Source organism: Phodopus roborovskii, unplaced genomic scaffold (genome assembly GCF_943737965.1).
Source record: "Phodopus roborovskii unplaced genomic scaffold, PHOROB, whole genome shotgun sequence".
NCBI classification, from domain to species: Eukaryota; Metazoa; Chordata; class Mammalia; order Rodentia; family Cricetidae; genus Phodopus; species Phodopus roborovskii.
This window is the reverse complement of record NW_026126461.1, coordinates 15,179,054-15,190,000: the sequence shown is the minus strand read 5'-3', so window position 1 is coordinate 15,190,000 and position 10,947 is coordinate 15,179,054. Positions and strand designations below refer to the sequence as shown.

General features: G+C 48.9%; 1 protein-coding gene across 1 annotated transcript in view; it reads left to right on the top strand.

The window, feature by feature from the left end:
* The window catches only part of Twsg1 (twisted gastrulation BMP signaling modulator 1), a 30,532-nt gene extending 21,070 nt beyond the window's left edge, over positions 1-9,462 (top strand). The window contains exons 3-4 of the mRNA XM_051190898.1: positions 3,151-3,417; positions 5,769-9,462. Coding sequence (XP_051046855.1) covers positions 3,151-3,417; positions 5,769-5,950 — 449 coding nt within the window. The 3' untranslated portion in view covers positions 5,951-9,462. The remainder of the gene's footprint in view (positions 1-3,150; positions 3,418-5,768) is intronic.
* Positions 9,463-10,947: the final 1,485 nt, after the last annotated feature.

Here is a 10,947-nt window from a genome sequence, read left to right as displayed (position 1 = left end):
GGAAGACGTCCACCTGCCTCAGACAGCTCATCAGGCTTGCCGGACTGGTGACCCGACTGTGTCGACAGAATTTCCCGCTCGCCATTTTTCCTTTCTAAAGACTGGTGAATATTAAGTGAACAAACAGTTTCGTTGTGAGGTTTTCATACATGCATGTGACACACTTCTATCAATTTACCACCTCTGACATCCTCTCTCGTCCTCCCAACTCCTACTGGTTCTCTCTGTGGAATGTTAGTTTAAAGTATGTTACATTCATTTATGTGTTACTATGTGTGGCTAAAACACCTGATTGGTTTAATAAAGAGCTGAACAGCCAATAGCAAGGCATGTAACCCAGCCATGGGAGACTGAGACAGACGTGAGGCTGGTTTGGATGATGATGAGTTCAGGACAAGCCTGCACTGTGTAGACCGCGTCTCAGAACACACACGCGCTCACACGCGCTCACACTCACAGGAGTGGTAAGCAGTATGCTTTCTTTAGTGATACTCTGGTGCCTGGCGTGGCATTTTGCTATCCTTGACCACGATCCCTAATATTCATTCTTTTGTTTGATTTAGTAGTCTGTTGACAGTGCTTTACTTCATGTTCTTATTTGAATTACTGAGATTCTCAGTTCCAGTATTTGCTGGGAGTGTTTTAACTTCTGAGCATCTCTATTCTCACACGGAATTTGTCACTGAAGGCAGGCACTGCCACTCTGAGGCACTGCTTTGACCCTGGCCTGTGACTTCCTTACTCCACTCACAGATTCCTCCTCAGGGTCCCTGATCGGTTTGGGAAATGGACTTTTAGATTCTTTGTCATTTGCTGTGGCAGCGGTGAGCTGTGGCAGACCGGCTTTGCAGGGCCTCTGTGCCCCCCAAGTGCTGCCCTGCACTGCTCCCCCCCCAGGTCCCCTGCTGTCCCCCCCAGGTCCCCTGCTGTCCCCCCCCAGGTCCCCTGCTGTCCCCCCCCCAGGTCCCCTGCTGTCCCCCCAGGTCCCCTGCTGTCCCCCCCAGGTCCCCTGCTCCCCCCCCAGGTCCCCTGCTCCCCCCCCAGGTCCCCTGCTGTCCCCCCCCAGGTCCCCTGCTCTCCCCCCCAGGTCCCCTGTTCTCCCCCCCATCCCCTGCTCTCCCCCCCCAGGTCCCCTGCTCTCCCCCCCAGGTCCCCTGCTCTCCCCCCCAGGTCCCCTGCTGTCCCCCCAGGTCCCCTGCTGTCCCCCCAGGTCCCCTGCTCTCCCCCCCCAGGTCCCCTGCTCTCCCCCCCCAGGTCCCCTGCTCTCCCCCCCCAGGTCCCCTGTTCTCCCCCCCAGGTCCCCTGTTCTCCCCCCCAGGTCCCCTGTTCTCCCCCCCAGGTCCCCTGCTCTCCCCCCCAGGTCCCCTGCTCTCCCCCCCATCCCCTGCTCTCCCCCCAGGTCCCCTGCTCTCCCCCCCCAGGTCCCCTGCTCTCCCCCCCAGGTCCCCTGTTCTCCCCCCCCAGGTCCCCTGCTGTCCCCCCCCAGGTCCCCTGCTGTCCCCCCCAGGTCCCCTGCTCTCCCCCCCAGGTCCCCTGCTGTCCCCCCCCAGGTCCCCTGTTCTCCCCCCCCAGGTCCCCTGCTGTCCCCCCCCAGGTCCCCTGCTGTCCCCAGGGTCTCTGTTCTGTGCCTTTTAGTTGTCACCGCTGTGGGTCCTGGTCAATCTCTTTTTCTTTTCAAAATAAAATCCATCCTTTATCCCCCAGCTCTGTTCCTTCATAGTGTTTCCAAGAGGCAGCTCTGTCCTCGGTAAGAGGTTCCTCTCGTGTATTTGTTTCAGTGCATTACTTATTAACGGAAAAGCCTTTTGTCCAAAGTTGGTTAAATGCACAAAACTGAATTTTTATAATGACCTTTCTGATAGTAAGTCCTGGAGTTTTAAGTCTGATCTTTGATCTCAGGCATTTACATTTCATCACAGGTTGGGCGTGCGTGCCTTGCGTGCCGGGGCTGCTGTAGCGCGGGGTTGTTGGAACCTACAATGTGAAAGCTGACAGTCCTGACTGTGGATGGCCTGCTCAGGGCTTGTGGGATGGGAGACAAGACGTCCCTTCCGAGTAAAGTGTCCGTACAGTTTAATTCTGAGGTTCACATTTCTTACATTGTATGAGATAAACACGCGTTATTCTACTCTGCTCTCGCCAAACAAAATGTAAAAAACAGAAGAGATAGTTTTCTCCTCTCTGAATTTATAAAATTTGAGAATTTATAAATTTTGGCTTAACTTTTCAAACTTTTATTCCAGGGAAGGCATGCATGAAAGTCAGTATTAGACCTAATCAATATTAAACGAAAATTTTGTTTTTAAAGTGTGGTATGCAGGGAGTGTCCACCTGGTGTCCACCAGGCCCTAGGCTTGACCGTCAGCAGCACATACTCCAGCTGCTGTCACACACCTGTGTTCTCAGCACTCGGGACAGAGGGAGGAGCCTTGGCAGTTCACGGTCGTCCTTGTTATGACTTGAGTGCAAACTGTCCCTTCTTGGGTGTGAACCGTCCCCGTTGCTCATGTGTTGAAATGCTTGGTCCCCAGCTGATGGTGCTGTTGGGACTTTAGGAGGGGACGCTGCTGGAGAAGTCTCACTTCCTGCTCATTCTGTGTCCTGCTATGGACGAGACCCACCAGGAATTGCAGGTGTGCACACCTGGTTACACAGTGCAGGGGATTGAACTGAGGGCTTGATAGCATTTTAGCAACTGAGCTGTATCCCAAGCCCTGGTACCCAGTTTTCATGCTCACACTGTTTATTGAGTCAGTGAAAGTTGATGTTCTGTGTCATTGCATTGCCTTCCATGTCTCACACACTCACACGCTCACGGGCACACGCGCGCGCGCACGCACATACACGCATGCACACGGCATGTGTGCATGATGTGCATGGGCGTTCCTGGCTGACTGTATTTGTGCTACCAAAGCCCTGGAGTCACACTCCAGAACCCTGTGAGTAGTGGGTAGTTTGCAACCTTGATTTGCTCAGTGAGTGGTTCTCACTATTTTTTGCCCTTTCTAGGGATAGAAAGTCTGGAAAACACGCGGTCGTTGTGCTGGAAACCACAGGTTAACATACAGAGCCTTCATTCCAGGGGACTAGCAAAACGCTGAGTGTTATAATCCGCGAGGAAATAAATTTTTATTCCCTGTGTTTCCCCAGGGATGTGTAACCCTCGGAATTACAGCGACACCCCTCCCACTTCAAAGAGCACTGTGGAGGAGCTGCACGAGCCCATCCCTTCCCTGTTCAGAGCCCTCACTGAGGGAGACACACACCTGAACTGGAACATCGTCTCCTTCCCAGTGGCAGAGGAGTTGTCCCACCACGAAAACCTCGTTTCCTTTTTGGAAACTGTGAACCAGCCGCACCACCAAAATGTGTCTGTTCCCAGCAACAATGTCCACGCCCCTTATCCCAGCGACAAAGGTACCTGCTGCACTGTGTGGTGCCTGACGTCTATGTCAGGCCGCCTTTCCGAGCAGCTTCTAAGTTTGGATTTGTGTGAATGGGGGGACACTCCAGCTCGGGGGCTGTGCTGGAAGGTGCTGGAAGGTGTGTGTCTTCCTAGTGCTACGATTTATGTGGGTCAGACTGTGCATGGTGTCGGGTGAGTGTCAGGACTCCTCCTAAGTTAGATGTTTGCAAATGATGCCAAGGTCATCAACTAATTTATTTTTGTTTTGTTACTGTGTCTGTGTGTGCTTCTGAGTGTGGATGCACACATCATTGCACACACACTTGTGGACTTTGAGGGCTCAGTCCTATCCCCTCCCCCAGCTATGGACTCTGGGAGTAAATCCGGTGGGGTTTATACAGGACAGGTTTTACCTTCTTGCTGCCCATCAATTAAAGTGTTATGGACAGATTGGTATTACGGACATCTGACTTCCGGGTGTAAACTATCCCATTCTCTGTGGACATGATGATTGTTGTCCACTGTCTGAGAATCACAGCAAAGGACATTTACTGATAAGAGTAGATCAGGTCATAATTGTGAAGTATAGAGAGCTTGTAACTATGATAGTCTCCAATGTGTTCAGTATAATTTACAGAAGAAGAATAAGGCATTTATAAAGATACAATTGATGTGGCTTTTGTTTCAGTTTGAGATAGGGTCTGAGATGTAGACCAGGCTGGTCTTGAACTTGTGGCAATCCTCCCTCTGGGACACAGCTGGACACAACCACATCTGGCTTGCAGCTGAATCTTAAAGCATTAGATGACTTGTGTGTAGACACTATCATTTGAAGTCCTTTTTTAATGTGGCTATTTATTATGCCTTCCATTATAATGAGACCAATAAAAAATGGAACTTTGTGCATTAATGATAAAAGCAAAATGGTTTTGTTAAATGACAGTATGAATTCTTACCTCCTTTCAGATTAAGTTGCTTTATAAATCAAATGCTAGACTTTGGGAAAGATTGGAAGTGTGTAGAAAGTGTTGCTAACCACTTGCTGCTTTTTCCTTATATGGAAGTGTAATGTCATAGACATGTATTACTCATAAGATCTGCTCAGGGGCTACTTAAGTCATGACAGTGTAGACTGAAGCCAGTTTCTGAAGGAAAAACATAAAGTGTTTCCTTGGCGCCTCTCCCTCTCCTGGTATTTACAGGGTAGACTCTCAACTGTCAGTCTGTCTTTAGTGATAGGTCTACTTTCTTACCTAGCTCTCTGGACTCTGATCACGGGAGTCTGCAATGGCTAGTCCATGGTGGGTGTTCAGTAAACACACATGGAGTGACGTTAGATGAAATGAATTTAGTAGGCCCTTGGTGACTTGAGTGTCCCAAGGACTTGTCCCTGCCAGTCCGTCCGCTTCCCAGGGTCCCTCACCTCTGAAAAGCAAGGACTGTTGTTACTGTGCATGTGAGCCACAGCCCTTCTGGGACGAAGGGGGGGGTCTAGGGGTCCAACCGGCTCGCATGACAAGTCCTTTACCCACCAACCACCCACTGGGTTTCCCCTTTCTTTGACACAGTTTGATGCGTATTTGAATTCACTCTGTGGTCCTGGTTAGTCTTGAACTCATGATCTCCTGCTGCAGCCCCCACACATTGGGATAGCATGTGTGTGCCACTGTGCCTAGGCCTTTGCCATGTTCCCAAGGACACTCTGCTCATAGCCAAGGCTCACCCTTCAGTGCCCGGAAGCAACAGGGCTTTCTTGACCAGTCTTGGCTGCATAAGCGAGAGACTGTCTCCAGGGCAGCAACAGCATGCTCCTCCCCCCCCCCCCCCCGGGGTGGGGGAGCAAACAAAACAAAATCCCTGAGCCTTTGCTGGTGGACTCCCTGTTGATGACTCTTATTGTCTTTGGTTTGTTTTGTTATATGTTAGCTAAGCAGCCACGTGGGATTAACAGCTGCCAAGTTAAAAACGTGGCCATCCTGTGGCAACCTCTCTAGTGACGTCTGCTTGCTAACATGTTGACCCCTTCGCATCATTTGGATTACTTGCTTCAGTACAAATTCTCAGTATGACCTCCGGACAGTATTTTTCAGTCTTGTCTGGACTGGAGAAGAATGTCTGGAGAAATGTCAGTTTAGGAAGCAGCCATGTTGCTTCGAAGATGGCTGTTAGCCAGACAGTCTAACCTTTGTGTCTGCTTCTGCGTGTGAAGAGATCTGCCGACAGGATTAGCAAATGAAGCCCCCCCCCCCATTTTTGTCCTGTGCTGATCAGCAGTGAGAGAACTAGGAAGTGCTGGCATTATCCACTGAGTGGCGGAACTCTTGTTGCTTGTGCTGAAGTGTCTGTCTGTTTGATTTTTCAGAGCACTTGTGCACTGTGGTCTACTTTGACGACTGCATGTCCATACACCAGTGTAAAATATCCTGTGAGTCCATGGGAGCGTCCAAATACCGCTGGTTTCATAACGCCTGCTGTGAGTGCATCGGTCCAGAGTGTATCGACTATGGCAGTAAAACTGTCAAGTGTATGAACTGTATGTTTTAAAAGAAATGCAGAGCAAAGCCGTTTAGTCACTAGGAGGACATGGGAAAGACTCAGTGAGTCACGGAGTGTGCAGAAGTCTTGAGGCCAGTGTGCTAAGGACACATTAGCGTATACTATTAGAACTGTGCTTTCTATGTTTGGTGCCTGTTGGTGTATGTCTTTTCCATTGGCTAGAGTAGAACTCAAGTCCTAGGAGAGTAGGGTCAGAGGAGTCCTGGAAGATCTCGAGTTCTGACGGAAGGGCTGGTGCCTTCTGTTTCCAGAGGGGTAGAGAAGGAGGGGTTACGAGGAGTTGTGGCTTTTACCTGCCAATCCAGGACACCCGCCAATCCAGGACACCCGCCAATCCAGGACACCGCCAATCCCAGGACACCTGCCAATCCCAGGACACCGCCAATCCCAGGACACCCGCCAATCCCAGGACACCGCCAATCCCAGGACACCCGCCAATCCCAGGACACCCGCCAATCCCAGGACACCCGCCATTCCCAGGACACCAGGTCTCGACACTTACACCTTTCCTAACTGTGCTTTGGATTGCTTATCTGTTTTATATAAATGGAGTAATATTATAGTATATAATTCTAACAACTCATATTCAAGCCACTGTAAAAGCCTAATTTCAAACCATTTTACATTGGTTTTAGAAAGCAAATACTTACTATATTTTACTTTATATTACAACAGAAAACTTACGTAGGGCCAGTATGCTGACTGAGTGGGTAAAGGTGCTTGCTGCCACACCTGACAACATGTGTTTGGTCCCCAGTCCCCGGAGCAGAAGGAGAGAACCAACTCCCGAGAGTTGACCTCTGACATGCATGCAGATGCGCGCACAGGCACGCGCGTGCGCGCACACAGGCACACACACACACACACACACACACACACACACACACGCATGTTTAGAAGGCTGAAACAGCTTGCATGGTGAGGTCTGTCCCACAGCACTCTTGCTGACAGTGACTTAGACATTGTCTTCCACTCCCTAAGCCACAGTCCTGATGCCTTATGTGTAGGCATCGAATCTTCTGCACCAAGAATTGCAGCATACCTCTGAAACTCCACAGAAGCCCAGGAAGAGCGGCCAGGCCGTAGATCACGTGGTGCCCCATGAGGTGCTGGTGGCAGAGGTGACTGTACCAGGACCAGGGCCAGCTCAGCACTAGCAGAGCAACCAGCGCCCCCAGCTGGTGAGAGCCTGCCTGCACAGGGTTGAGGAGGAGTGCCCAGGCAGGCGAGAACTGGGAATGTCTGCAGTCACTACTGTCGCTACTTCGTAACATCACATCTGTTTCTGGACATCTGGATCTAGTATCTGATTAAATAAGCGTCCTCTTTTAGGGAGCTATATTTCTGAAAGTAGGAGGGGAAATCTGTTAATATATTCACTCCTAGCATACTGTGGAATCATCTAGTTTCTTATGTAGTGTTTCCATAGAGACAAGCAGAAAGGGCATACTATATGCCCTTCATAGAAATAAAATCCTTACCTTCAAGCATGAACCTAAAACAAATATTTATAATACATAGACTCAATTTAATAAAATTGCTATTTTCTGTAGTGTGTATTTGAATTAAAGTAACTTTTTAGGAATACTCTACATATTTTAGTACATAAAATAGGAAGTGCTCTTAAACACATTTTGCATTTTTATTTGAACAGTAGCTACTTACAATATCATTTGTGATATTATGGCTATCCGTTATAAAACCTGTATTCTTTCCGATAACTGAAGAACACTGAAGGTAAGGTACGTGAGCCTTCTGGACGGATCTGACTGTTAAATGTCAAAGTGTCCCCTCCCTCCCTCCCTCCCTCCTTCCCCTCCCCTCTCTCGTCCGTACCTCTGTTTAAAAGTGCCTTGCAAACATTTCAGCTCCTTTCTGAGCTCCGACAGCGGCAGACTGCCGCGTGCTGCCCACTCAGTCCGCTAGTTCTGGAGAGCTGTCAGGCCGTGACCGCAGAGCAGAGCGCGTCTGTGGTTTCAGGCAGTAAGCCTCAACTTTTCTGTTTTTGTTTGTTTTATCTTGATACAGGGTCTCTATGCAACCCCTGCTGGCCTGGAACTTGCTATGTAGATGAGGCTGGCTATCCTCATGTTTGCTTCTGATGGCCACAAACATTGTTAAAATATGTCTTAACCTTTTGTATGTCTTTTTTACCCCATACATTTCTATGTGGACAATTTGATTTTTTTTTTTTTTAAGCCTTGGCTGTCCTGGAACTGGGTCTGTAGACCAGGCTGGCCTCAAACTCACAGAGATTCACTGCGTCTGCTCCCCGAGTGCTGGGATTAAAGGTACGCCACCTCCGCCCGGCAAGTGGACAATTTCTTAAACCAGTTGCTTTAACTGTTTTGCTTTATTGCTTTATTTCTTTATTGCTTTATTCCCCATTAGAAATGATTTCCACAGATAAGTTTTATAGTTATATTTTGCATATGTCTCCTGCTTTGCCAAGGCCTTGAGGAAAGGGCAGCATTCAGCTGACAGATTGTTTTCAGAGCCAGGGTTGTGCACACTTGTGTTCCCACCACTTGAGAATCAGAGCAAGGAAATCGGGGCCAAAGCCAGCTGGGGATATATAGCAAGACAGTCAGAAAAGCAAAAGAAAACCCCTTCGTCTAATTCTGTACTCAACCTTCTGAGTAATGCTTTTTTAGTTGAAATTAAACATTTCAGAAATCAGTAGCCTCGATTCGCACCATCCTAGCATATTCTTCCGCACTGAAGATTTTTGTAATGGTTTGTTTCTTTTTCAGTAAAGAATGATGTTGTCTTTATTATAGCTAGGTTTTAAAAAACACTAGATTTAAGGGTGGAGGTGGAAGCCCGCCATGGTTACTGTGGGTGCAGCCCTGGGCCCCACCCTGAGTGCCAACAAGAAACAAACACCGGGGTGCGAATCGGGGTATTACTAAATTAAATCTATGCACACACACTTTCCTATAGCAAGGCACGGGCGGGCTGCTTCCCCGTGACATCTAATTATGACTGGAACTATAATTATGGTACAAAAGCAAACGTGGATTCAAGTAAAATGTTTGTTTTACTCATGATGCTATGAAAGGGTCTTCACACCAAAGAATAACTTTCTTTTTTTTATTTGGTTTTTCAAGACAGGGTTTCTCTGTGTAACCCTGGCTGTTCTAGAACTCACTCTGTAGATCACAGAGATCCACCTGCCTCTGCTTCCCAAGTGCTGGGATTAAAGGCGTGCACCACCACCACCACCACCACCACCTGGCCAAAGTATAGCTTCTAAAGTTTCAGGAAATAAGATTGTCATTAGCATATTTCAACAAAGATTTATAAATCAAAAAAACTGAAGCTTCTGTGGGAAAAGACTTAGAATTGGGTACAGTTGAAGGTTTGTACTTGGAAAATGTCATTTGAGACTTTCAATTCTTTTGTTCATTCCCAAGCGTCCTACAACACATGTAATTGTGTATATTCTTATTGGTTGTCTCTGTAATCAGAAAAGTATTTTAATAAAAAATAGAAGTGAACATGACTCAGGTTTTTTATTAATTTCAGCAGAGAATGCTGACTGTAGCATTGTGCCTGTGATATTAGCATTCTTTGCTGAATGTCCCCACAGAGTTGCAGGACCAGCTCGCATAACTATAACAAATGCTTCTGCGCACAGCTCTGACCTCGGCCATGCGCCCCAGGAGCCCCAGTTTAGCCAGGCTTGTGGCAGGCGCCGATGCCATGCTGCAGTGTCAGAGGCCAAACAGTCCTGACCGGGTGGGAAGAGGGGCGGGGCGTGGACGTCTCCTTCCTAGCTGTCCCACAGCAACGAGCGCACAGGCCAGTGTGACGGTTAGAACTGGGGAAGAAGGTGACAAGCTTCTGTTGCTGCGAGGACACCATGACCGAGGCAACTACCACAAGCACAGTTCAGAGGGCAGCCCGGGCCATCATGGTGGGCAAATGTGCTGGAGCAGAAGCTGATGGGTGATCTGCAGGCCCTGCACGTGTGACAGCCCCAGACCCTGATTAGCACAGCCGACGCCATGATAGAAACACTGTTGGGGCTGCCCAAACAGGGGCAAAGGTTACGGCAACGGTTCCAGGATGTGGCTTGAAAAGTTCCCAGGTGACAGTCCCTCTCCACTAACCCTGCAGGGTTGCTTCTGAGGGCCCACTTGGTGACTGAAGTGTGCCCGCCACCACATGGGTTTTTGCACAAAAGCTGTGAGGCTCTGGCCTACATATTTGGGGCAAAAACTTCTTGCGCAGCTGCAGGCCAACAATACCGTTTTCAACTTAAAACCACCCAAGTGGCGGCCTCTGCTGGGCTTACCGCACAACAGCAGGAGGCAGAGAGATGGAGACTACCCGGACAGAGTGCCCTTTCCAACCGTTAAAGACCAAGCTCCTCGGTGACGGTGACGCACCTCCTAACCCTCCCTAGCCCTCTGCTAGCTGGGAACCAAACATTCAAATACTGGAGCCCAGGGAAGCCACTCTCATTCAGACCACACTCGGTAAAAAATCACTGCCAAGTCACAGGCCGGTGTCGTCATGGACTAGTGTGTGTAGATGCCATGCCGGCAAGAGAAGGTAGGGCTGAGATTCGGAGTTGGAGACCACCCCCAGCCCGAAACTCAGGCTTCCGGACGGCAGGACAGTGCCAGGTACACCTGCCCCATCCCGAGGCCCTGGGAGATTACCTTTTTGGACCAGGGGTGGCGGTTTAAAAAGTTCCAGCACCTTTGAGGTGAGAGGACCTCTACTTTCCGAGTTCGACACCAGCATGGTCTGCATAGCAAGCTCCATGATAGACAGGACAATGGGGAGAGACCCTACTTCAAAAAAATATGTATTTTTAAATCGGTACATAGTGACACATATTTGTGGGACACAGTGTGACCCTTCAGGACATGTATACATTGTGTAATGATCACACACACACAGGTCACCTCTGACATTGTTTCTTTGTGTTGGGAACGCTAAAAAAAAAAAAAGCTACTATTTTTAAAATTTGC